Source organism: Chlorocebus sabaeus, chromosome 15, assembly GCF_047675955.1.
Source record: "Chlorocebus sabaeus isolate Y175 chromosome 15, mChlSab1.0.hap1, whole genome shotgun sequence".
Lineage (NCBI taxonomy): Eukaryota > Metazoa > Chordata > Mammalia > Primates > Cercopithecidae > Chlorocebus > Chlorocebus sabaeus.
The window spans coordinates 10,312,975-10,339,277 of NC_132918.1; the positions used below are offsets into that span (position 1 = coordinate 10,312,975).

The 26,303-nt window shown below is 41.0% G+C and overlaps 1 protein-coding gene across 2 annotated transcripts in view; it reads right to left on the reverse strand.

Moving 5' to 3' along the window:
- The window catches only part of MFN1 (mitofusin 1), a 43,405-nt gene extending 26,358 nt beyond the window's left edge, over window positions 1-17,047 (reverse strand). Inside the window, exons 1-6 of one of the 2 annotated variants that reach the window (XM_007972035.3) lie at window positions 16,941-17,047; window positions 15,756-15,871; window positions 13,003-13,138; window positions 5,961-6,123; window positions 2,541-2,665; window positions 608-716 (exon numbers count right to left, since the gene is read on the reverse strand). In XM_007972035.3, coding sequence (XP_007970226.2) covers window positions 608-716; window positions 2,541-2,665; window positions 5,961-6,123; window positions 13,003-13,138; window positions 15,756-15,867 — 645 coding nt within the window. In that variant the 5' untranslated portion in view covers window positions 15,868-15,871; window positions 16,941-17,047. Of the gene's footprint in view, window positions 1-607; window positions 717-2,540; window positions 2,666-5,960; window positions 6,124-13,002; window positions 13,139-15,755; window positions 15,875-16,940 lie in introns of both variants that reach the window. The other variant, XM_007972034.3, reaches the window with a different exon arrangement.
- Between the last annotated feature and the right edge of the window lie 9,256 nt (window positions 17,048-26,303).

Genomic DNA, 26,303 nt, shown 5'->3' on the forward strand with positions numbered 1-26,303 from the left:
TGACAAAAGATCCCAAAGCACTCTATGAGCATTAAACTTTCAAAGATGAAAAAAACTGATGAATAACAATTTTTAAAAATCATGTTATAGTTTTGAATATTAGATTATCTCAACTCTGGAAAGTTTATTTCAGATGAGTCTGGCTCCAGACATTTGGAAAAATAATCTTCTAAGTCTGACAGCAGCTTAAAGTGTACACAGGTAAGGTGAAACCTAGAGTATATTCAGGTGAAGCTGGAAACAGCTAATAATACTGAAAATATAAAAAGCCTTGTCCGATAGATGGCAGAAAGGAGGAGTGGTTTATATTTTATTCAAGAGACGTAAGTAAGCATCCTAAAATTTCTGGCATTCATTCTCCCTGAGACTGGCAAATAACCATAAGCTAGAGTCATCAAGCCCTATATTGCTAGAGAAATCCAGGGAACTACACACTATAGAAAGACTAGAAACAGCCCTTCTGGTTCTATGAAAACACAAACCCCTTCATTCATGCCTGTTTTTAGAAGTTCTTTCTAATCCATGATTTGGATTTCTCTTTTCAGAATGAAAACAGACACTGCTTCATTCCCTACCACCGAAACACAATAATATGATTAAATCCTACCGTATTCATTAGCGTAGATTCAGAGTTAGCGACCAAAACGAAGACATCAGCATCCAGGCAAAACTTATCAATCCAGCTATCCAGCTCTGTAGTAACATCTGTGCCTGGACTAATCAGAGTGAAATAAAAATTGTATTACATTTCTTAAAAAGAAAATTTGGGTTACAGAATTTTTTCAGCTTTTATGTATAATTTGAAGTCTAAAAACAGGATTTCCACCTGTCATCTATAAGCAGCCTAGGAAATTTTAACCCAGTGAACTTTGACAAAGCAAATAACATGCTCAATATTTCAATCTTTTTAATCTTTATGCTTTACATGGCTGAAATATAAAACTAGGCTAATGGATACTAAACAACAAGGGTTAAAGCAGCTATATCCAGTAAGGCTCAGAGAAGATTTAAGCCCTTATAAACACAAATAAAAAAATATAAATTTAATATACCAACTACACTAGGACCTGCAGTGAAGAATTTGCCAACTACAAATCTTTGTAAAAAATTTAAAAAATTTTTCATTTTAAATGTTTGTGGGTACATATTAGGTATACATATTTATGAGGTATATGAAGTATTTTGATGGAAGCATACAATGTGTAATAATCACATTGGGGCTGAGCACAGTGGCATATTCATATAATCCTAGCATTTTGGGATTCCAAGACACGAGTGCTTGAGTCCAGGACATTGACACCAGCCTGAGCAACAGGACAAAACCCTGACTCCACAAAAAAAAAAAAAATACAAAAAATTAGCTAGGCTTGGTGGCATGCCCCTGTAGCCCCTGCTACTCTGGAGGCTGAGGTGGGAGGATTGCTTAAGCCTGGGAAGCGGTGGTTGCAGTAAGCCATGATCCCATCACTGCACTCCAGACTGGGCAACACAGCAAGACCTTGCCTCCAAAAAAAAAAAAAAAATCACATCATGGTAAATGAGGTATCTATCAACTCAAGCATTTATTCTTTGTATTACAAACAATCCAATTATATTATTTTAGTTATTTTTAAATGTACAATTAAATTGTTATTCAGCCAGGTATGGCAGCTCACACCTATAATTTCAGCACTTTGGGAGGCTAAGATGGGAGGATTGCTTGAGGCCAGGAGTTTGAGACCAGCTTGGCCAACATGGTGAATTCCCACCTCTACCAAAAAATACAAAAATTAGCCAGGCATGGTAGCCACTCTGGAGGCTGAGGCACAAGAATGGCTTGAACCTGGGAGGCGGAGGTTGCAGTGAGCCAACACTGTGCCACTGTACTCAAGCTTAGGTGATAGAGCGAGACTCTGTCTCAAAAAAATAGAAATAAAAATCAATTATTATTCACTATAGTTACCCATTTTGGTACCAAATATTAGATCTCTTTCATTTTTTCTTGTATCTATCCAACTGTCAATCTTAACTGACTGGGTCATAGATACAACCTGGTTATGAAATAAAGCTAAATTAGTTAACATTGTATTTAAACCAAATATTTTGGTGTCATGAACATCTTCTCTCTCTTCTGTTTCTATGGATTACTTGAAACACTCATTTCCATTTAAAAGGAAAATCCATTATCAAAAACAAAATGGAGCCAGGTGAGGTGGCTGGTGTGTGTCTGTAATCCCAGCTACCCAGGGGAATGAGGTGGGAGAAATGCTTGTGCCCGGCAGGTGAAGGTTGCAGTGAGCCAAGATCATGGCACTATGGCACTGCACTCTAGCCAAAAAAAGTGGCCATCCTTTAAATTTCTTGAAACGGAATAAGACTGATGAACTGGTGCTTTTATGTAACTTATAAAATAAAACCAATACCTTATCTCTTCCTTAATCTAGCTAATGAGAACAAAGTGGCAACTGAATGTTTTAATTTTTTATACCACATGCTAAAGTAAGCAGTATTATACTATTAAACAAACTTCCAGAGAAAATGCAATCCACATGTAATTTTACCTGTCTACTAACACCAGGTCATCTCTCAAGAGGGCACATTTTGCTTTTGGCCAAAACACATGTACAAGACAGCCAGCTTTCAAATCTTTGTCCATGTGAAGGGCATGGGCCAGTTGATTAACTGTCTAAAGCAGGAGGAAAAGAAAAAAATAAACTGCACTTGTAATAAAATTCAATAAAAATTAACAACATTGTAGTACATTTATTTTAGCCAAACAGGTGTATAAAAACTCTGAAATAAAACCTTCTGAGCAATCATGAGAACCTGAATTTTTAAATTTCCAAGTACAAAAAAAATATGGTTCCCTCAAAAATAACTCCAGCAACAGAATTCTAAGCAACTCCTGATACTGATACTGGTTTTGTGAAGTATATAAGTTATGGAGTCTTCGTTCCTTTTGCCTACTTGTATTTTCTGACTACTGAAATAAATGTGTATCACTTTGTCATATGGAAGAAATGTCATTATTAAAATAGGTTAAAATTAAATAGCTTTTAACACCCCCTAGAAAGGAATGAAATCATGTCTCTTGCAGGAACATGGATGGAGCCACAGGCCATTATCCTAAGTCAATCAACGCAGAAACAGAAAACCAAATACTGCCATCTTCTCGCTTAAAAGTGAGAGCTAGGCCAGGAGCAGTGGTTCATGCCAGTAATCCCAGCACTTTGGGAGGCCGGGGTGGGTGGATCACCTGAGGTCAGGAGTTTGAGACCAGCCTGGACAACCTCGTGAAACCCTGTCTCTACTAAAAACACAAAAATTAGCCGGGCGTGGTGGCGTGTGCCTATAATTTCAGCTACTCGGGAGGCGGAGACAGGAGAATTGCTTGAACCCAGGAGGTAGAGGTTGCAGTGAGCTGAGATCACACAACAGAGCGAGACTCTGTCTCAAAACAAACAAACAAACAAAAAAGTGAGAGCTAAACATCTAGGTACACACAGAAATAAACATGGGAACAATAACATTGGGAACTACTACAGGGGTAAAGGTGGAAGGTGACAAGAGCTGAAAAACTACTGAATGCTATATTCACTATTTGGGTGACAGGTTCATTTGAAGGCCAGACTTATGCATCACACAATATATCCACATAATAAACCTGTACACATAGGCTGGGCGCAGTGGCTCAAGCCTGTAATCCCAGCACTTTGGGAGGCCGAGACGGGCAGATCACGAGGTCAGGAGATCGAGACCATCCTGGTTAACACAGTGAAACCCCGTCTCTACTAAAAAATACAAAAAACTAGCTGGGCGGGGTGGCGGGTGCCTGTAGTCCCAGCTACTCGGGAGGCTGAGGCAGGAGAATGGTGTAAACCTGGGAGGCGGAGCTTGCAGTGAGCTGAGATCTGGCCACTGCACTCCAGCCTGGGCGACAGAGCGAGACTCTATCTCAAAAAAATAAAAATTAAAAAAAAAAAAAACAAACCTGTACACTCCGAATCTAAAATGACGAGGAGAAAAAGAGTGTGAAGAGGACTGGAAGAGCACAGATCAGGAAAATGAGAGATGATTTCTTTAGAGTAACACGGCATACTTTGAGGCTCTAAAGTCATGAGAAGTTTGAATTTTGATTTGCTAAAAATCTTAATTACAAAATAATAGTGATTCCTTCATTTATATGAATTAAAAGCTTGATTAGTATTTTCTTTTCTTTTTGAGACAGTGTCTTGCTCCATTTCCTAGGCTGAATGATCACAGCTCACTACAGCCTCAACCTCCCAGATTCAACCAATCCTCCCACCTCAGCCACTCGGGTAGCTGAGACTACAGGTATGCGCCACCATGCTTGGCTAATTTTTGTATTTTCTGTAGAGATGGGGTCTCACTATATTGCTCAGGCTGGTCTCAAGCAATCCGACCACCTCAAGTGCTAGGATTGCAAGCGTGAGCCACTGTGCCCAGCCTTGAATAGTATTTTCATAAACATCATCTCACTTTTCTAATAACTAATCTGAAGGGTATGCTTTTTCTAAAACTTACAGACTGAGTCACCTGATTTACATCAAAGAGCAAATTCACAGAGCAAGAACCATCCATGACTTTACCAAGAAATGAAATAGCATGGATCTTCAAGCACTGAACTTTTGTGTTTGTGGAAGAGATCCTTAGACTTAAGACAAAGTGACCGCAATGAGAAACAGTGCCTTAACTAACTGCTTTCAGTCCAGAGTCAACATCTTGCATTCTAATTTGCTTTTCCTTTTATTCTTTTTTTTGGCTGTAGGAGTCTAGTGGCACTGAATTGAGAAATTTATGAAAGGCAGGGAATTGCCATTGGCTCTCATCTGACAAAGTTAAAATATTTATTCATGAATATACTTACTACATACTCCTGAAGTAAGAGAGTTTCTAAAAACACAGACACATATCAAAAACAGATATCAGGGCCCAATTTCTTAAGCAATTCTGTTTTAAAAAGACAAATCTGAGGCCAGGTATGGTGGCACACGCCAGTAACCACAGCACTTTGGGAGGCCAAGGTGGGACAAATTTGAGATTAAACAGCAATGATACACTTCAATAATGTCAGTCTCAGCCGGGCGTGGCAGCTCACACCTGTAATCCCAGCACTTTGGGAAGCCAAGGCAGGTGGATCACCCAAGGTCAGGAGTTCAAGACCAGCCTGGGCAACATGGTGAAACCCTGTCTCTACTGAAAATACAAAAATTAGCCAGGTGTGGTGGCGCATGCCTGTAATCCCAGCTACTTGGGAGGCTGAGGCAGGATAATTGCTTGAGCCTGGGAGGCAGAGGTTGCTAGCTGAGATCGTGCCATTGCACTCCAGCCTGGGCAACAGAGCAAGACTCCGTCTAAAAACAAATAAATAAAATAATGTTAGTCTCACTGTAAGGGGAGATTTAAAAAACCTGTAATTCTAATATACCTTTAAATTAAGGACAGGTTTTATTCTTCCACTAATTTAGCTATGAAGTAAAAAAAAAAAAATTTAGAGTACTTAAAATATTTAGTGATGGCTTTCAAAGTTACAAATACTAAGTTCTTCCTATAATCCTAGCACTTTGCGAGACTGAAGCGGATAGATCACCCGATGTCAGGAGTTCGAGACCAGCCTGGCCAACATGGTGAAACCCCATCTCTATCAAAAAAAAAAAAAGGTACAAAAATTAGCTGGGCATGGTGGCACGCACCTGTAATCCTAGCTACTTGGGAGGTTGAGACAGGAGAATCATTTGAACCTGGGAGGCAGAGGTTGCAGTGAGCCAAGATTGCACCACTGCACTCTATCCTGGGCGACAGAGCAAGACTCACTCTCAAAAAAAAAAAGAAAAGAAAGAAATATTTACAGTTCTTTTTATAAGATGTCAGCAATGCAGACATCTATAAAAATGTTATTAAAGAATAAGTTAAGGACATTGTTTCAGGTATATTATGCTGCTAAAGGTTAAAGATCATACCTTCACACTCTTTTTTTCATCTGATCCTTCTGTCATAAGATAGGCTTTATCTCCATCGGTTCCTTCAACACTTAGGAAGCAGTTGGTTATATGGCCAATCCCACTAGGGAGAACTTTATCCCACAGCATTGCATTGATAACAGAGCTCTTCCCACTGCTTGTCCTGAAGAATATACAAAATCATGAAAAACAAAACATAACAGTAAAAAAATTAGTTCTTTCACTGGGTCTAATTTAATCAACTTTTTTAAAATCCAAATTTTGTTAAGATTTCTTAAGACTGCATTTTTACAAAAAAATTGACCACCTGGCTTACACAAATATCATCAATGTACATTTCAGAAAAAATAAAGTGTAAGAAAACAAATCTGACCTTTCTCATAGTATTATCCTCAACTTTTCTTTCTTGCTTTTTGTGGCAATTTGAAATCACAGGTCAAAATTCTGTAACACTACTATCACAAGATGGGGTCTAATATCCCATCTCCTTAAATCTGGGCTGGTTTGTGACTGCTTCAACAAATAATGCACATCAGAAGTGACACTGGGTGGCTAGGTGCAGTGGCTCACGCCTGTAATCCTGGCACTTTGGGAAGTCAAGGTGGGTGGATCACTTGAGGTCAGGAGTTTGAGACCAGCCTGACCAACATGGTGAAACTCCATCTCTACAAAAAATTAGCCAGGTGTGGGGGTTGGGGGGGCACCTGTAATCCTAGCTACTCAGGAGGCTGAGGCAGGAGAATCACTTGAACCCAGGAGGTGGAGGTTGCAGTGAGCCAAGATCGTGCCACTGCACTCCAGCCTGGGTGACAGAGCCAGACTGCGTCTCAAAATAAAAAAAAGGAGTGACACTGGGTGACTTCCAAGACTAGGTCATAAAAGACAATGCAGCTTCTTCTATCTTGTTCCCTGGAATATATGCACTTGGAGTCTTGCCATGTAAAAAGTCCACTTACCCCGAGTCTGCTGTGCTACAAGGAAGTCAAGCTAAATGGAGAGCTCTGGGTAGTGCTCTACTGAACAGTCCTAGTCTTTGAATCATTCCAGCCCAGGTCCCAGACGTGTAATTGAAGATTTAAGATTATTTCAACCCTCAGTTTTTGAGCCACCCCAATCTGCACATCTTCTCAGTTAAGGCTCCAAAATCCATGGAACAAAGACAAGACATCCCCGCTGTGCCCCATCTGTATTCTTGACTCACAGAATCAGTGAACATAATAAAATGGTTAAGTTGCTAAGTTTTGGGTAATCTGTTATGCAGTCATAGGAAAAAGAACACTTTTGATAGCTCTGAAATGCAAAGAACAACCCATACTCACTTCAGGGACTTGCTTTCCATTAAGTCAACCCAAGTCCCAGATACCACTGGGAGCCTTTTGGTTCACTGCAAAAGCATTCTATCTTTTTGGCATATGTTTTACCTTTTTTCTTTAGCAGAAGAGGGAAAGAACTTTTCTTATGTTATGGATATCATTCCCAACTCCCTTCCCAGGGAAGCTGCTTACCTTCATTAGCTCAATATTGGCTTCCATTGCCACTATACCACATCCTGCAAGGATGCCTAGGACCTCTCTTACAATTTATCTTTCTGGACATTTTATGAAGCCTTGCAGTGATCCTCAAGGGTAGTTCTGAAACCATCTCCATGGGGTTAACAAGAATTATATGCCGGGTTCTGGACAGAAATATGGCTATAGCTCATTATTAATCAGGCTGCACTTTGGCCCACTTCCTTATTGCTAAATGTCACGTAACACCAGATACTGACCATTTGCACCTCCTTCTTCCTATAGACAGGATCTCTGACATTAGAATCATAACACTTTTAAGGATAGTTTAAGATGTTTTCAGGCCCCCAAATCCAGCAACCAGTTTGAAGACCCCCCCACCAGAAAGGAATGGGATGGACCAGCATGTGAATACGGCCTAGCTTTATTATCTCCCTCTACCATGACTTCACTCTGCAAGCTCCAACCAATCAATGATCTCTATACTTTGGGCACTCCAAAAACCTTAAAAACCCTAACCTCAAATTCCTTGGGAAGATGGATTGAGGTTCCCTCCCATCTCCTCATTTGGTGACCCTACGATTAAATCTCTTCTCTGCTGCAACCTGGTGTCTCAGCACATCAACTTGCTGCATGCACTGGGTGATGAACCTACTATGGTTACAGTTTGGGTTCCCCCACCCCATATAAGAATCATCTGGGGAGCCCATTAATGATGCAGATCCCTCAAACGAACTGTGAACCTAAAGAATCAAAACTCTGGGGATGCTCTCAGATGATTCTTATGCATACTAAAGTGTGAGACACGCTGTCATCCTGCCTCCCAAAACAAACAAAAAAAAACCACTGTGGAAAAAGAAACTTTTTCTCCTCTACTATCGAAATCAACACAGAACACTTCTTAACTAGATGTATGGGGATTTTTCCACATGCATGAAGCAGTTCTCCAGCAGACACCAACTGGGGGCCCTATTATTCAATTCATTTCTACCTCCTCCCACCTTGGGTTCAATGTCAGAATAGCTCACAGAACTCAGGGAAGCACTATACTTACATTTACTGGTTTATTATAAAGGATATTATAAGTGACACAGATGAGATGCCTGAGCACTCATGCCCTCTCAGCATGCCACTCTCCCAGCATAACCATGAGTTTAGTTACCTGGAAGTCCAATCTTATTCAAGAGTTTTCATAAAGCTTAATTTTCAGCCTGTCCTCCCCCACCCTTCCTGGAAATGGGTTGGTGGGAAGGAAAGTTCCAATCCTCTAATCCCCTGATCACTTAAATTTTCAGGTGACTGGTCACCCTCTGAGGTTATCTAGGCACCGCCCCACCCTAAACCACTTATTAGCATAAATTCAGGTGTCATCAAAAAGGGCTCATTATGAAAACAAGATACTCCAATCACTCAGGAAATTCCTATGGTTTTAGAAGCTCTGTGACAAGAATGGGACAAAGATCAAATATATTTCTTTTTATATCATACCAATGCTTTCTAATTTTCCTTTTACCTGGCTGGCATTTCTTTTTCTTGTTTGAGATGGAGTCTCCCTCTGTGGCCCAGGCTGGTGTGCAGTGGCATGATCTCAGCTCACTCAATTTCCGCCTCCTAGGTTCAAGTGATTCTCCTGCCAAGGCCTCCCAAGTAGTCGGGATTACAGGAGTGTACCACCACATCCAGTTATTTTTCTACTTTTGGTAGAGACAGGGTTTCACCATGTTGGCCAGGCTGGTCTCAAACTCCTGACCTCAGGTGATCCACCTGCCTCGGCCTCCCAAAGTGTTGGGATTACAGGCATGAGCCACCACGCCTGGCCCCTGGCTGGCATTTCCATGGATAGTCCCTCTTCCTCTCCCCAGTGTTTTTCATTGCACACTCTCCCTGGATCATCTCATCAACTCCTGTGATTTCAATCACCAACATAAGCCAATAATAATTCCTAAATTTCCTAGAATTCTCCCTAGTCCAAGTCTCATATTTCCAACCACCTTTTTGGTAATTACACTTGAATATATATAGTTGTATTAAACACACACAATTTATGGCCTATACTACTTGTCAGAGGTGTTTGAACCAGAGCAACTCCATCTTGAATAGAGGCTGAGTAAAATGAGGGTGAGACCTACTGGGCTGCATTCCCAGGAGGTTAGGCATTTTAAGTCACAGAATGAGATAGGAGGTTGGCACAATATATAGGTCACAAAGACCTTGCTGATAAAAGAAGTGACCAAATCCCACCAAAACCAAGATGGCGATGAAAGTGACCTCTGGTCGTCCTCACTACTCATTGTAATATATATATAATATGTATATAATATACATTAAACTAATTATAATACATTAGCACACTAAAAGACTCTCCTACCAGTGCCGTAACAGTTTAGATGCCATGGCAACATCCAGAATGGATGGATATATGGGCTAAAAAGGGGAGGTACCGGCTGGGCATGGTGGCTCACACCTGTAATCCCAGCACTTTGGGAGGCTGAGGTGGGTGGATGGCCTGAGGTCAGGAGTTCGAGACCAGGCTGGCCAACATGGTGAAACCCATCTCTACCAATAATACAAAAATCAGCTGGGCATGGTGGCACACTCCTGTAAACCTAGCTACTAGTAGGGAGGCTGAGACAGGAGAATCGCTTGAACCTGAGAGACAGAGGTTGCAGTGAGCCAAGATCATGCCATTGCGTTCCAGCCTGGGTGACAAGAGCGAAACTATCTCCCAAAAAAAGAAAAAGAGGGGGACAGGTACCAACTCTCAGTTCTGGGAATTGCCACCCCTTACCTGGAAAACTCATGAATAATCCACCCTTTGTTTGGCATACAATCAAGAAATAACCATAAAAACAGCAAAGCAGCAGCTCTTGGGGCTGATCTGCCTATGCAGCAGCCATTCTTTATTCCTTTACTTTCTTAATAAACTTGCTTTCACTTTATGGACCCACCTGGAATTATTTCTTGCACAAGGTCCAAGAACCCTCTCTTGGGGTTAGGATCAGGACCCCTTTCTGGTAACAATACTACAACTGCCTCCTACCTCCTGTTCTCATTTAATTCATTCTCCCCATTATATCTAAGGTTATAATTGTAACATCCAATCCTCTCATGACTATTTTCCAAAATAAAAGAATGCAGAACTCCTTAGCATGATAATATTAATATAAGGTCTTTTACAATCTGACTTTTGCTTACAAAGTCTCTTCTTTTGCTATTTTCATAACGCCTTAAATTCAACTACTTGAGTTCTCCAAACACACTGCGGTCTCTCTCCCCCTTTCTATTTATGGCTTTCTGCAAGAAATGAGCTTTTGGACCTTTTTCACATCCAAAGCTATACCTATTTCTCATCCTCGGTAGGACAGTTGAGTCATCACCTTCCCAGGAGGCTCTTCCTTCCTACTCCACCCTAATCTGAAGTAGGATCTTTTTAAATGGAGCTGTCTCATGCCAGACTCTGTGTAAGGCCCTGAGAATATGGTCAAATGGGAGAAGCAGAAAATAAAAACATAAAATAAGAGCATTGTGAAAAGTGTTGAAAGACATTAACAGGGTGCTTTAACAGAAAATAACTGAGAAGGAATAATTTAGACAGACTGGTCAGAGAAGGTATCCAAGGTAGTAATATTTAAGATGAAATATGAAGAATAAGAAGGCATGAGATATAGATAGAACAAGGAAAGGAGAGTTGTAGGCATAGGGAATTACAAGGGCAAAAGCCCTAACATGGGAAATAGCTTAGAAGGCCAACGAAGTCAGTTTAGTAAATAAATGCCTCTGTTGGTACACAGCACATGATAGCTGAATGACCAATTAAGGAGCTACTCATTTGTCTTTGCATATAAGCTGTGGCAGAGATCACACTATCACTCTGGATAGTGACACCAACGTAATGGTGCCTCCTACTCTCCCTCTGGGAATGATGGAGTTGAAAATTCTGGAAGACATACCTGATCACTGCCCTTTTCTTCCCCCCATAATCCTTACAACCTGTGAACCTGATAATTGTCAACCTTAAGAAAGATACTAAAGAAAATCACCTCTAAATTAGCCAGGCACAGTGGCTCACACCTATAATCCCAGCACTTTGGGAGGCCGAGGAGAGTGGTTCACTTGAGGTCAGGAGTTTGAGACCAGCCTGGCCAACATGGTGAAACCCCATCTCTAATAAAAATATAAAAATTAGGCCAGGGCCAGGCACAGTGGCTCACGTCTGTAATCCTAGCACTTTGGGAGGCTGAGGTGGGTGGATAGCCTGAGCTCAGGAGTTCGAGACCAGCCTGGGCAACATGGTAAAACCCCATCTCTACTAAAATACAAAAAAAAAAAAATTAGCCAGGTGTGGCAGTGTGCGCCTGTAGTCCTAGCTACTTGGGAGGCTGAGACAGAAGAACAGCTTGAACCCAGGAGGCAGAGGTTGCAGTGAGCCGAGATGGTGCCACTGCACTCCAACCTGGCAAGAGTGAGACTCTGCCTCAAAAAAAAAAAACAAAAAAATTAGGCCAGGTGCAGTGGCTCACGCCTGCAATTCCAACACTTTGTGAGGCCAAGGCGGGTGGATCACCTGAGGTCAGGAGTTCAAGACTAGCCTGGCCAACACAGTGAAACCCTATCTCTACTAAAAATACAAAAATTAGCCAGGTATGGTGGCGCACGCCTGTAATCCCAGCTACTCGGGAAGCTGAGGCAGGAGAATCGCTTGAACCCGGGATGTGGAGGTTGCAGCGAGCCAAGATTGTGCCATTGCACTCCAGCCTGGGTGACAGAGCGAGACTCCATGTCAGAAAAAAAAAAAAAAAAAAAAAAAAAATGCTGAGTTTACTTGGGAATCAAAAATAAGGATTATAATCTGGAATGCATGGAATGGCATACCAGTGCATTCAGTGAGGGTAAGAGGAGTTTCTTTTATCAGCAAAAAGAGATTTACATAAGCTGCCTAGAAACAGAGTTCTTTGGTTCCAGAGGTTCAATGCCAGCTATTGTCAGTTCATTGGTGGAGACGCCATTACTGGACAAGAACTCTCCTCAGAACATTTTATCTGAATTAATGCAGTCCTAAAGTACGTTTATTGATAAGTCTTATCAAAGCAGGAGATTTGAAAGAATTTCTAGAAAGTCCTTGGAAATAGTTATCTCAGACACGTAAGCAAGAGCCTCTTTCCTTCTAGGCCTGTCTAGGTCTGACAAAAGTTATATCATCCTAGCTTCTGAAACTTTCACATAATCAAGTAAACTTAAAAGAGTAAATCACAAATTATGCTTATCATTTACCTGTATTTCCATTCTTAAAACTGGCTAAGAGCCAATTCTTAGAGATGAGCATCATGAAAAGGTAAAAATATGACTGACTTTCATAAAGCTTCATTTTATACCAGGAGGTAAAATGTACAAATTCTTTCACATGCTAACAGCTTTAATGTTCAACACAGGCAGAAACTTGCGGGGCTGGGGGAGGATGGGAGAAATATTACTTGCTGAAACATCAGACACAAAGCTGATTTCTGGAAACTAACCTTAGAATAATAAATAATTACCTGCCAAAAAACGCCACCTTCATGTGTCTCCGAGACAGCACCTCACCAATGATGGAAAGCTTGTCTTTATATCCCTGCATTTCTACCAGATCATTCTCAGTGGCTATTCGATCAAGTTCTGGATTCTTGTATGTTGCTGTGAAATTGAAATGGCATCAGAAAAGTGATATAAATGAATATTAAGTTAGTTATATAATGGAATACCTAAGATTGTATGTATTTTGGCTTTATGTTAACGTGCCACCCACAGCATCTGAATGTTTGGTAAAAGGTGCATACTCCGTGGCAATGGGTCATAAGAATCCCGCCTGAAAGAATTTCAAGAATATTAAATGTTGCAAGGGCACAGTCAAAAGCGTACTTCTAGGTCTCAAACATACAAGCTACCCCTGAGACAAGATTACATTTCTAAACAGAGAAACTAGAACCTAACACTGACCTATTATTGTTCCAACCTGACAGGATGGATCTTCAGATCTTGAACTCAGAAGGGGGAGCCACATACTGAGAAAAAAATGAGGTTTAATAGGAGCCCCTCAGAAATTAAGATGTGGTTCAAGGTCTCCAAGCTAGGAAAGACCTTGCTACTTTACCACGTTCTATCAGCTTCCCTCAGGGATGAGGTGAAACAGCTCATTTAACAGAGAAGAAAGAGAATTACAGGTTGTGTCCCATCTACAGCCATACCACCCTGAATGTACTCGATCTCATCAGATTGTATCCCAGTCTCACTCTCATCAGGTTTAGGGTTTAACTGCACATCCCAGCCCTCACCTCTCCTCTATAGCTGGAGGTAGTTAAAAAAGCCTGGGTTTGAAAGGAGAAAAATATTTCAGTTTTGTTTATAATTCAGGAATAGGAGATAACCTGATGTTTACATTCTTATCACCTCTTTTTGAAGGTAAAGACATGAAGATTTATGTGGGCATGGGGGCTCACGCCTATAATCCTAGCACTTTGGGAGGCCGAAGTGGGCAGATCACTTGAAGTAAGGAGTTTGTGACCAGCCTGGCCAAAATGGTAAAACACCATCTCTACTAAAAATACAAAAATTAGCTAGAAATCACTTGAATCTGGTAGGCGGAGGTTGCAGTGAGCCGAGATCATGCCACTGCACGCCAACCTGGGCAACAGAGCGAGACATCGTCTCAAAAAACAAAAACAAAAAAAAGATTCATCTGGCTATCTGAATGATCCTAATTAGAGAGAAACACTGCCACTGAAAACATACCCAGTGCACATCCAATTAAGCTTCTCATATCTCACCATACTTTTTTAATGCATTAATAAAATATATGCAATTTGGTGAATAATGGACAGACTTGTTTAAGTATCATTACATTTATTTTTGCTTTTCATTTTATTTTTGCTCTTGTATGTTTTTCCTGATTTATTTGCTTTGTCTCCTTTTTGCAACGTTTTTACTGAGTTTCTAAAACCTGTAAAACTGAATTCAGATTCTAAAGCTGCCATTTCACTAGTGCCTAGCATAATGCATGATCTACAACACGCACAATACACATTTAACTTCATTTTCACTTCCTATTAATTTTTTTAGAAAATAAAATATTTTTCAAAAGTCAACTGTGCCAGCTCAAATTATTTCCTAATTGGAAACAAAGATTCTATACTACTATTTTTTTTTTTCTCATTCAGCATTGAATTGTGTCAAGTCTGGTGCTAGGAATACCATGAGTCCTAGGCTCCTGCCCTAAAGGAGCTCAAAATCTGGTAAGAGAGGGTTGCGAGAGACATGAAAAAAAAAGTTTGATTCTACCAATCTATTAAAGGTTTCCAGCATTGCTGGAAAAATTTATAGAATCCCTCCCTTTCCATTGCACAGTTGAGAGGTACATAATCTTTGTTTTTTTGGTTTTTTTTTTGAGATGGAGTCTCACTCTGTCGCCCAGGCTGAGTGCAGTGTGCAACCTCGGTTCACTGCAACCTCTGCCTCCCAGGTTCAAACGATTCTCCCTCCTCCAGCCTCCTGAGTAGCTAGGATTACAGGCTTCCACCACCATGCCGAGCTAATTTTTGTATTTTTAGTAAAGACAGGGTTTCACCATGTTGCTCAGGCACGTGCCTGTAGTCACATTTAGTCTGGAGGCTGAGGGAGAAGAATCGCTTGAACCCAGGAGGTGGAGGCTGCAATGAACCGAGATCACGGCACTGCACTCCAGCCTGGGCAAGAAAGCAAGACTTTGTCTCAAACAAAAAAAAAAGTACTCCCTAGTAAGACATTCCTCATCACCACTGTTTCAACAGTTATGAAATGCCTTTTGCCCCTTTCCACTGCAACTCAGCCTCATTTGAGAGAATGAGATATGCCTGAGGTCTTGGTTTAACTGCTAAGTTGGGGAGGAGACAAGTATAATGGTTAAATGTGGACTGCCTGATTTTTTGTCTGGGCATTTATTAGCTGTGTGACCTTGGGCAAGCTGTTTAACTTTTCTTTGATTTAGTTTCTTCATCTTTAAAATGAAAGATGGTGGTGATGAAAATTAAATGAACTATTAATATAGCTATTTCATCACCTAGTGGTGATAAAAATTAAATGAGCTATTAATATACTAAAGTTGTTATTAATACCATTTAATTTTCCCCTTCTGGAGGGTAGAAATGGGTTTTACTCGTTATGGTACTTCTCATAGTATACAGTACAATGCCCTATATGTGTTCAATAACTAATGTTGAAAGAATACGCACTTTTATATATTTTCAACAGTAATTACTTTAAGAACTTAAGAACTAACCTTCAACAAAATGTGATCCTTCAGTAACAAACTCCAGTAACTGGTCAAAGATTGCAGTAATCGCCTTCTTAGCCAGCACAAAGTGCTTCAGTGGAGAAACAGTTTCTGCCATTATGCTACTAGGGGGAGATAAAGTTAGAAAAGCACAAAGTAAAGTGGATGATAGATATGTAAACTAATGACACACCCAGTGACAGTCATCAACTCCCCAGTGAGATAAATTATGCGGGCAAAATGTTTTTAGGTAATTCTTTTTTGGGAGTGTTCTAGTCAGACAATTAGAGATGACTTTTGAATGATATTTCACTAAAATAAGTGAAATCTATTAGCCAAAATTTTGGTTGCAATTTCGACTCAATTTCCCTTTGGTAAAGATGAAACTAATTGTGACTAAGTTTGTCACTGCATGTGACTATAAAGTACATCAGGGAATAGGGTTAGTGAAAGGAAGCCAAGTTCACAAACAATAACGAAGTTATTAAGTTTCTCAACCTGAAGCTCTGGGTGAGTGGGGGTGGATATGCAGAGTGAACAAATAAAATTATAAGATCACAACGTGAGGCTGACATTTAGAAAGACGGAGTTCATCACTACAAATGAGGAGGTAAGGCTTAAAGAGGGCATTAACGCTTCCAGCCAAAGTATCAGAAACTTGAAGGAATATCAGTCTAAGAAAGCATAGGTGGTTTCTCAAGAAAAAGACACCAAAGACAAACAATCACGGCCTAATCCTGGTGTGCACATGGAAAGGAACAGTGGCCATAAAGAAGGCGGATCCTTCCAGAGAGTCCAGAAATGACCGCGCGAAGGAGCTGCGTGGGAAAAGCCGGGTGGAGGCAACGCCCCGGTCCGGCCGGTGTGAACACCTGCCTTAGTAAAAGCCTCCCGCCTTCCCACACCGGGCGCAGTGGTCGGGGCCAGAGCCCACCCCAGCCCCCCGCGCGCCCGTCCAGGTCCGGATCCCCCACTCCCACCCCCGAGCTCGGCCTCGTGGGCCCCGTGGGCTCGACTCGGCCGCCGGCCCCGCTCGCCTGACGGTTCGTTCTCTCCTTTCCCACAGGACCGCGGCGGGCTGCGCCTCGTCACAGAACGCTGCATGCACGACTCCCGCCCCCTGTCCCCAGTCGCTCGAAGGTCACTCCGAGCGTCGCAAACGTGCTAGCTGTCGAGGCAGCCGACACTCACTGTCTCTGCTCCAACTATCACCCGGCAACAGAAACTCGGCCACTGATCCCAAACTGCCTCATCTTCCCGAGAAGTTAAAGGCGGAGAGGAGGCAGGGGGAGTGGCAAAGGGCGGTCACTTCCGGCCTCTTGCCTCCCCTGTTCTGTTTGGCTCCGTGGCCGGAAGCGCATTATGCCAGGCGCCATTTTCCTTAAGGGCAGAAGGCAAGATTTGTTGTGGACAGGGACTGCTACCAGGAGAGTGGTTTTCCGTTCCCCCTTCCAACTTCTCACCCTCCCTTCTCCCCTCAAAGTGTCCAAGTCTCTGCCCAGCCTAGGCTTAGCTAGCTTCCAATGATGGCAGTGGCTGACGCCTGTAATCCCGACGCTTTGGGAGACCGAAGGGGTGGGATATCTCTTAAGACCAGGAGTTCGAGACTAGCCTGGGCAACATAGGGAGCCCCACCCCGCCGCTTCCTCCTCCCCGTCTCTACAAAATAAAAAAATGAAAAAAATTTTTAAAAAATTTAAAAACCTAGCGATGCGTGGTGGCACACACCTGTGGTCCCAGCTACTTCGGAGGCTTAGGTGGGGGAATTGTTTGGGCCCGGGGCTGCAGCGAACTGTGATTTATCGTGCCACTGCACTCCAGCCTGGGCAACAGAGCGTGACATTGTTTCCAAATTAAAAAAGAAAAAAAAGAAAAAAATCCAGATCATATCACTTTCCGAGTTTAAAAGCTTTCCAGGCCCGGCGGGGTGGCTCACGCCTGTAATCCCAGCACTTTGGGAGGCCGAGGCGGGCGGATCACAAGGTCAGGATATCGAGACCATCCTGGCTAACACGGTGAAACGCCGTCTCTACTAAAAACATAAAAAATTAGCTGAGCATGGTGGCGGGCGCCTATTGTCCCAGCTACCTGGAAGGCTGAGGCAGGAGAATGGCGTGAACCCGGGAGGCGGAGCTTGCAGTGAGCCGAGATTGTGTCACTGCGCTGCAGCCTGGACGACAGAGTGAGACTCCGTCTCAATAAATAAATAAATAAATAAAAAGAACTTCAGAAAATAGAGCAGAAAACCCAACAGAAAAACAGACATAGGGAGAAGCATTTCACAAAATGAAAGTGAAAATGACTAATAAGCATATTAAAATAGTCTCAACTTTGTTAGTAATCAGATTATGCAAATTTAAACAATAATAATGTACTACTTTATACCCTTAAGATTTACAAGAAATTTAAAAATTGTATGATATTGCTGGTAAGCCTGTGAGGAAACATGATCTTGCTGATGGGAGTATAAACTTTAGTCATTCTGCATATATTTTGGAAGTACTGAATCACAAGTATATAAAAAACTTACAAAAATGTGTATGGTAGGTAGCGTTATACATAAAGCAAATACTTAGATACATGAAAGTCAATTTGATATTTAACGAATTTGTAGTTCAGAAAGGTGACAGTTTCCTGCATTATATGGTAAATCTCTTTGAGGTCAAGAACCATAGTTTATCTTTGTATCCCTGAGCACTTGGCTTGCTGGTAGATATACCATAGCTGCTGTTGGTTAAATAGAAACATAGTAAAATAGTTTTTTTTTTTTTTTTTTTGAGGAATCCCGCTCAGTCACCCAGGCTGGAGTGCAATGGCGTGATCTCGGCTCACTGCAACCCCCACTTCCCAGATTCAAGTGATTCTCCTGCCTCAGCCTCCCGAGTAGCTGGGATTACAGGCATCCACCACCAATGCTTGGCTAATTTTTCTATTTTTGTAGAGACAGGGTTTCACCGTGTTGGCCGGGCTGGTCTCAAACTCCTGACCTCAGGTGATCCACCTGCCTCGGCCTCCCAAAGTGCTGGAATTACAGGCATGAGCCACTGCGCCCAACCCGTAAAATAGAAGTTTTTAAGGTCAAAAAAAAAAAAAATTTTTTTTTAAGGAAGGGGGAGTCCAATCTTTTGGCTTCCCTGGGTCACACTGGAAGTAGTATTGTCTTGTGTCACACATAAAATACACTAACGATAGCTGATGAGCTTCAAAACAAAGCAAAAAATTGCAAATAAATCTCACAACGTTTTAAGAAAGTTTACAAATTTGTGTTGTGCCATGGGTTGGACAAGCTTGTTTTAAGGAGTTGCAGAACCCATGGACTATTTAAGAAAAACTTAGTAACATTACATCTACTGTTCGTGATCATAGTCACACAATTTATAGCTACGGAACAGGGATTACAAATCAGAGTCATATGCTTTTGTCCTTTATTTTTTAATATGTTATTTTCTCTTAAGTGTTTGGTATAACATTCAATGAAAAACACAGGGCACATTTTAACTTTAAAGAAAATTCTTTGAAGAGTGGTTGGGAGTTTGTCATGTTCATTCTACCTTAAAAAGCATTTGACTAAGATGTTAGAAGATCATTTTTCTCAAATATAAATAAGTTTAATCTGGAATTCTATATTCTCCAATTTCAGTCACTCATGTATCATCTACCCAATGTTTTCCATATCCATGTATGACTATTATTTACTTCATATTTTTCAGCAATTTGTTTTTCTTACAAAGTTGATTTTTTCCTAAATTAGCCGGGCATGGTGGCGGGCACCTGTAGTCCCAGCTACTCAGGAGGCTGAGGCAGGAGAATGGCATGAACCTGGGAGGCAGAGCTTGCAGTGAGCCGAGATCGCACCACTGCACTCCAGCCTGGAGGACAGAGTGAGACTCTGTCTCAAAAAAAAAAAAGTTCATTTTTTCCTAAGTAAAAATATTCATGAATCAAAGTGTTGTGCCAATGAAATTTTATACCACACAATTTACAACCATGAAAGTAAAAACTACATACCATATACAATTATTATTTTATTATTATTATTATTATTAGAGACAGGATCTCACTCTGTCTGCCCAGGCTGAAGTGCGGTGGCACGATCAATAATAGCTCACTGCAGCCTTGAACTCCTGAGCTCAAGCAATCCTCTCACCTCAGCCTCCCAAGTAGGTGGGACTACAGGCACACACCACCATGCCTGGCTAATTTTATTTTAAATTTTTGTATAGTTGGGATCTCACTATGTTGCCCAGGCTGGCCTCAGGCGATCCTCCTGCCTTGGCCTCCCAAAGAGCTGGGATTATAAGAGTGAGCCCCCACACCCAGACACAATTATTTTTATATGTTTTTCACTTTATGAGTCTAGACTGTATCTCTAAGGTTCATCACAGATCTAGCATTGTGTCATTCTAGGTTCGGTCCTTCTACTTCAGCATCTTAGTTGCTCACTAACAATGGATGAATGCCATAAGGAATTTAACCAGAATATTGTAACTATAAAGAAGTTATTAAGATGTGTGCCATAATGTTCTGCTTAAAATCTAAAATAGACACATTCAAAATTTACAAATTCAGCACAAACTGATGCCAGGCAGGTATATATAAAATATCTGCAGGGTATACAAGCAAGTGATGTGGGTATGGCATGAAGGGAGTAACTTATTTTAAGAGTTTGGAGAACAGATGGAAGGAAGAATCAAAACAAATCTACTCTATCTTAGTCAATATAGGCTACTATAACAATGTACCATAGACTGAGTGGCTTATAAACAACAGAAATTTCTCACAGTTCTGGAGGCTGGAAGTCTGAGATCAAGGTGCTAGTATGGTTACGTTCTGGTGAGGCTCTCTAACCAGGTTGCAGACTGACTTCTCATTGTATCCTCACATGGAAAAAGGGTGAGCGCTCTCTGGGGTCCCTTTTATAAGGGCACTAATCCCATTCGTGAGGGCTCCACTTTCATGACCTAATCATATACCAAAGGCCCCATCTTCTAATACCATCACACTGGGGATTAGGATTTGAACATATGAATTTTGAGGGGGACACGTTTAGTTCATGGCAACTTACCTTGTTAGTTGGGAAAACTTTAATCTTTTGAAACTTTCTGAAAACTCAAATAAGATGAGTTGTAAAGATAACAGTAATCAGCCATAGAATATAATTTCAGAAATGTGTATTTAAAAAAAGATGAATAAGGCCGGGAGTGGTGGCTCATGACTGTAATCCCAGCACTTTGGGAGGCTGAAGCAGGTGGATTGCTTGAGCCCAGGAGTTTGAGATCTGCCTGAGCCTCTCTTATAAAAGAAAAAGAAAAACAGAAAAAGACAAATAATGCCATTGTAGACATAACCACAAATGAACAGGGTAGTCAGGAAACATGGGAATTCTGTATGCTCAAATTTTAGCCATCCAAAATCCAGAACAGCACGGTGAATAGCTTTAAAAAGAAACAAAAAATTACCCACCAGAAATTACATTTGCTGAATATGATTCCAATTTCTGATTTCAGCTTTACTTTGAAGAGTAAAGGCAAAAATATTAATAATTCAACTGCAGGATTTTTCAGTAGTGGATACACTCTCCGGACAAGATATTAAAAACTAGAAAATTTTGAGTTTTCATTCAAAATATGTACTATTCATTATATTTTTGGAATGTCATTCATTCAGCTCAATATTTCTAGCAAGGGGAAAAAAGATGTCAGGTTAGATTCATTTGCCTATTTAAAAACAACAAAGAACACACTTTTAAATGTTCTGTTAATTTCTTTTAAAACTCTCTAAATAATCACCCTTCATAAAGTATGGGAATAAGATTAGTAGATACTACAATATTCTTTTCCAGCAATGTAAGAAAATTTCTTTTTGGAATGAATAAATTACTCTTCACAAATTTATTTTGGGTTCAGATAGCTACCACTTTAGCACCAAAGTTACTAAAGAGAATTAACTTAATAAGGAATTGGTGGTGACTGATGCTTTAGTATGGAAATTCATTATCCAGAAAATTATTTTTCAAATCACTAGTACAAAGTAAATTCCTAACAACTCTAATAGTCTTAAAATCTTAGTTTTTAAACTTACAAATTGGACATATAACTTTATATAAACAGGTAAACTATGTGAAAACTTTTAGCTTTGCGAATTTGTTTTAAACCATGAATGTACACCATTTCTTAGATGTGAATGTTGTCTTAAAAGATTAATTTATGGAAAGCCAAATTAACATAAGGAATATATGTAATCCCATAAACTCAGTGCCATAATAAAAATTCTCTTCTGACACTCTATCTTTAGTCAATAGTACTGAGGTTAAAAGTTATAGGCAAGGGAATATATATCCCAAAATTTGTTTTATTTATTGGGATGAAACTGTTAATTGTATGATATACCTGACTAACACAATTGACTTCTCCACTGGGTTTAAGAGGTGATCTTAAGTATTTATTTTCACTTAAATTCTTTTTTTTTTTCCGAGACGGAGTCTTGCTCTGTCACCCAGGCTGGAGTGCAGTGGTGCGATCTCGGCTCACTTCAACCTCTGCCTCAGGGTTCAAGCAATTCTCTGCCTCAGCCTCCCGAGTAGCTGGGATTACAGGCGCCCATCACCACGCCCAGCTAATTTTTGTAGTTTTAGTAGAGACAGGGGTTCACCATCTTGGCCAGGCTGGTCTTGAACTCCTGACCTCGTGATCCACCCACCTTGGACTCCTAAAGTGCTGAGATTACAGGCGTGAGCCATCGTGTGCATCCAACCTCACTTAAATTCTTAATGAATATTGATATTTTGGTAAGCCAATCTACTTCCCAAGAAGATTGTGGCCATTTGATTTTTTTTTTGCTCTTTCAAATTTATGTAACATATGTTTTTGTTTTTTTCTTTTGAGACAGAGTTTCACTCTTGTCACCCATGCAATGGCACGATCTTGGCTCACTGCAAACTCTGCCTCCCGGGTTCAAGCAATTCTCCTGTCTCAGCCTCCCAAGTAGCTGGCATTACAGGTGCTAACCACCACACCTGGTGAACAACCCACTAGATCTGTATAAGTCTATCCTGTAGTCCTTTCGGCCATTTGATAGAAATTGAACAGGGAGTCAGAAACTGGGAATCAGACTTTCTAAGTTCTTGCTCACCCCATGACCTTGGAGAGATGTTTGTCCTTTTAAGAATGTTTCCTCATCTGGAAACAAAGTTAAATTTTGTTGTCGTTGTTTTTTTAGTAGAGAATAGGTTTCACCATGTTGGCCAGGCTGGTCTCGAACTACTGACCTCAGGTGATCCGTCCGCCTCGACCTCCCAAGGTGCTGAGGTTACAGGCATGAGCCATCACACCCAGCCAACACATGGTCTTTTTAGGCATTAAAATTCCATTAAAAAATTAACACAGCAGCTTGGAAAACATACTAAGTCTCTTGTAAAAGGTAGTAAGACATACAAGAAAAGTGAAAAAGTGCCAGGATTAAGTAATTCAATGCTTTGTAAATCAGATTTAAGAATTTGGATTAGTGCTAGTCTATTTAAAAAAAAAAAAAAAAAGCCTGCAACAATTCAGCAAACAATGGATTAGAGAAACTATGAAATTGACAAATAATATGCAATTCAGAGAAATGTGAGAAAGGTGATTTAAAATGGTAAAACTGGCAAATTTACAAGCAGGAAGAGGCTTTTTAGTGAACAACCATTTTCAATTTCTGGAATACAGGGAAATGTTTTGGAATTTCAAAATAACTCATTGTAAGATGAAGATTTAAAACAGCAAGAAAAACAATGATGACCTGTCACTACTGTTCACTGCTGCCCAGAGCCTTCTACTGAGGTGTTAATAAACATCATCAGTCATGTAATCTCAGACTTGAATTGTGGTGCAAGTCACAAGAATACAGTGAAAATGTCTGTCTCTGAAGTTAAAAACTACAACAACAAAAGTAGGAATGTTAATTTTTTTAGGTAGGTTTGTTTTTCTGAAGTTCATTAAGTTAAAAGACTGGCTAGGCACAGTGGCTCACGCCTGTAATCCCAGCACTTTGGGAGGCCGAGGTGGGTGGATCACAATATCAGGAGTTCAAGACCAGCCTGGCCAAGATGGTGAAACCCCATCTCTACTAAAAATACAATAATTAGCTGCGTGTGGTGGTAGATGCCTGTAATCCCAGCTACTCGGGAGGCTGAGGCAGGAGAATTGCTTAAACCCGGGAGGCGGAGGTTGCAGTGAGCCGAGATCACGTCACTGCATTGTAGCCTGGGCGACAGAGGGAGGCCCCATCTCAAAAAATAATAATAATAAATAAACAAAGACCAACTACTTCAAGCAATTTATGGTCAATCATTGATTTGAAAACGGCCAAGGCAAAAAGGTTTTGTGGGACAAACTGTCATTGGGATAGGTCCTTAAGCTGCAGATTCATCAAAAAGTACAAAATTATGCTGGACACGGTGGCTCACGCCTCTAATCCTAGCATTTTAGGAGATCCAGGTGGGCAGATCACAAGAGGTCAGGAGTTCAAGACCAGCCTGGTCAACATGGTGAAATCCCATGTCTACTAAAAACACAAAAATTAGCTGGGCGTGGTGGCACACGCCTGTAATCCTAGCTACTTGGGAGGCTAAGGCAGGAGAACTGCTTGAACCTGGGAGGTGGAGGTTGCCGTGGGCCAAGATCACGCCACTGCACTCCAGCCTGGGCGACAGAGCAAGACTCTGTCTCAAAAAAAAAAAATAAATAAAGTACAAAATTTTATAGTTCTGAAACTTGGATTTATGTCTGAGTAGCTGCATTGCAATCTTTTCTTTTCTTCTCTTTTCTTTTTGAGATGGAGTCACCCAGGCTGGAGTATAGTGGCGTGATCTTGGTTCGCTGCAAGCTCTGCCTCCCAGGTTCACGTCATTCTCCTGCCTCAGCCTCCCAAGCAGCTGGGACTACAGGCACCCGCCACCACGCCCGGCTAATTTTTTTGTATTTTTAGTAGAGATGGGGTTTCACTGTATTAGCCAGGGCGGTCTGGATCTCCTGACCTCGTGATCTAAAGTGCTGGGATTACAGGCATGAGCCACCACGCCCGGCCCACATTCTTTTCAATTACTAACACTTGATCAAAATGTAAAGCAGCAAATAGATTTTAAAAAAACAAACAAACCAAGACATTACTTAAGGTGTTTTTCTGAAAATCTAATTCCTGGAGCTAGATGTATAAAAAGCATAAAAACAAAATTATCAAGAACTAGGTTAATTGTTAGGTAGTCACAAAAAACACCCGAGGGACAAAGGTTAGGTTTATGTAGCATAGTGTAATGGAACCATCACTAGACTGTAAACCAGATAACCTGGATCCCACTCCCATATGCCATAACTGGTTATATGTAATTGGCCTCATAGCGACCTACATTTCTATTTCTGCAAGAAACTTAGAAAACTAGAGGCTTTAGACCAGATGCTTTCTAAGGTTATCTTACAATGTAAACTGTTACACTTTTAAGTCTTATGAGAAACATTTGTATCAGCCCTAACAGGAATGCTATAATTAGATGGAATGTGAGTTGCTAGGAACAGGTATGCACATACAACAAAATAGTCGGGATAAAAATAGTACCTTCTAAGAATACTTGCAGCCACCATTGTCAAAACAGACTAAATTCCTGAAGTAGGAAAACCATTGGTCACAAATTGATCTTCCACTTGTATCAATAAACCTAAAAAATAATATTGTTAGCAGTGCTTGTGAAATTTGAGAGCAATGATACACATAATTCTGTCTTCTTTGTACTGCTGTTTCAGACTCTGCTACTGAATTATGTTCCCTCCCAAATTCATATGTTGAAGTCTTGAACCTCAGCACCTTAGAATATGACGTTATTTGAAGATCAGTTCTTCAAGTTAAAAAGATGTTGGGAGGGGCCCTAATCCAATATGACTGGAGTCCTTATTAAAAGAGGAAATTTGGCCCAGCGCGGTGGCTCATGCCTGTAATCCCAGCACTTTGGAAGGCTGAGGCCGATGGATCACCTCAAGTCAGGAATTTGAAACCAGCCGGACCAATGCGGTGAAACCCCATCTCTACTAAAAATACAAAATTAGCCCAGCATGGTGGCTGGCGCCTGTAATCCCAGTTACTCGGGAAGCTGAGGCAGAAGAATCACTTGAACCCGGGAGGCAGAGGTTGCTATGAGCTGGGATTGCGCCACTGTACTCCAGCCTGGGTGACAAGGGTGAAATTCCATCTCAAAAAATTAAAAAAAAAAGGGGGGGGGAATTTGGGGACAGACTCGCACACAGGCAGAACACCATGTTAACATGAGGCTATCCATCTACAAGCCAAGGACAGACCTGAAACAGATCCTTCCCCTACAACCCTCAGAAGGAACCAACTCTGCCAGTAACTCCATTTTGAAAGTCTGGCCTCCACAACTGAGAGACCGTAAATTTCTGCTAGGCAACTCAGTTCGTAGTAATTTGTTATGGCAGCCATGGGAACTAATATCAATGCTAATTTATCATTTTATTGACAAACAAATATTGTTAAGCTATACATTTTCATGCCAGCAACCCGTATCTCCCAGAT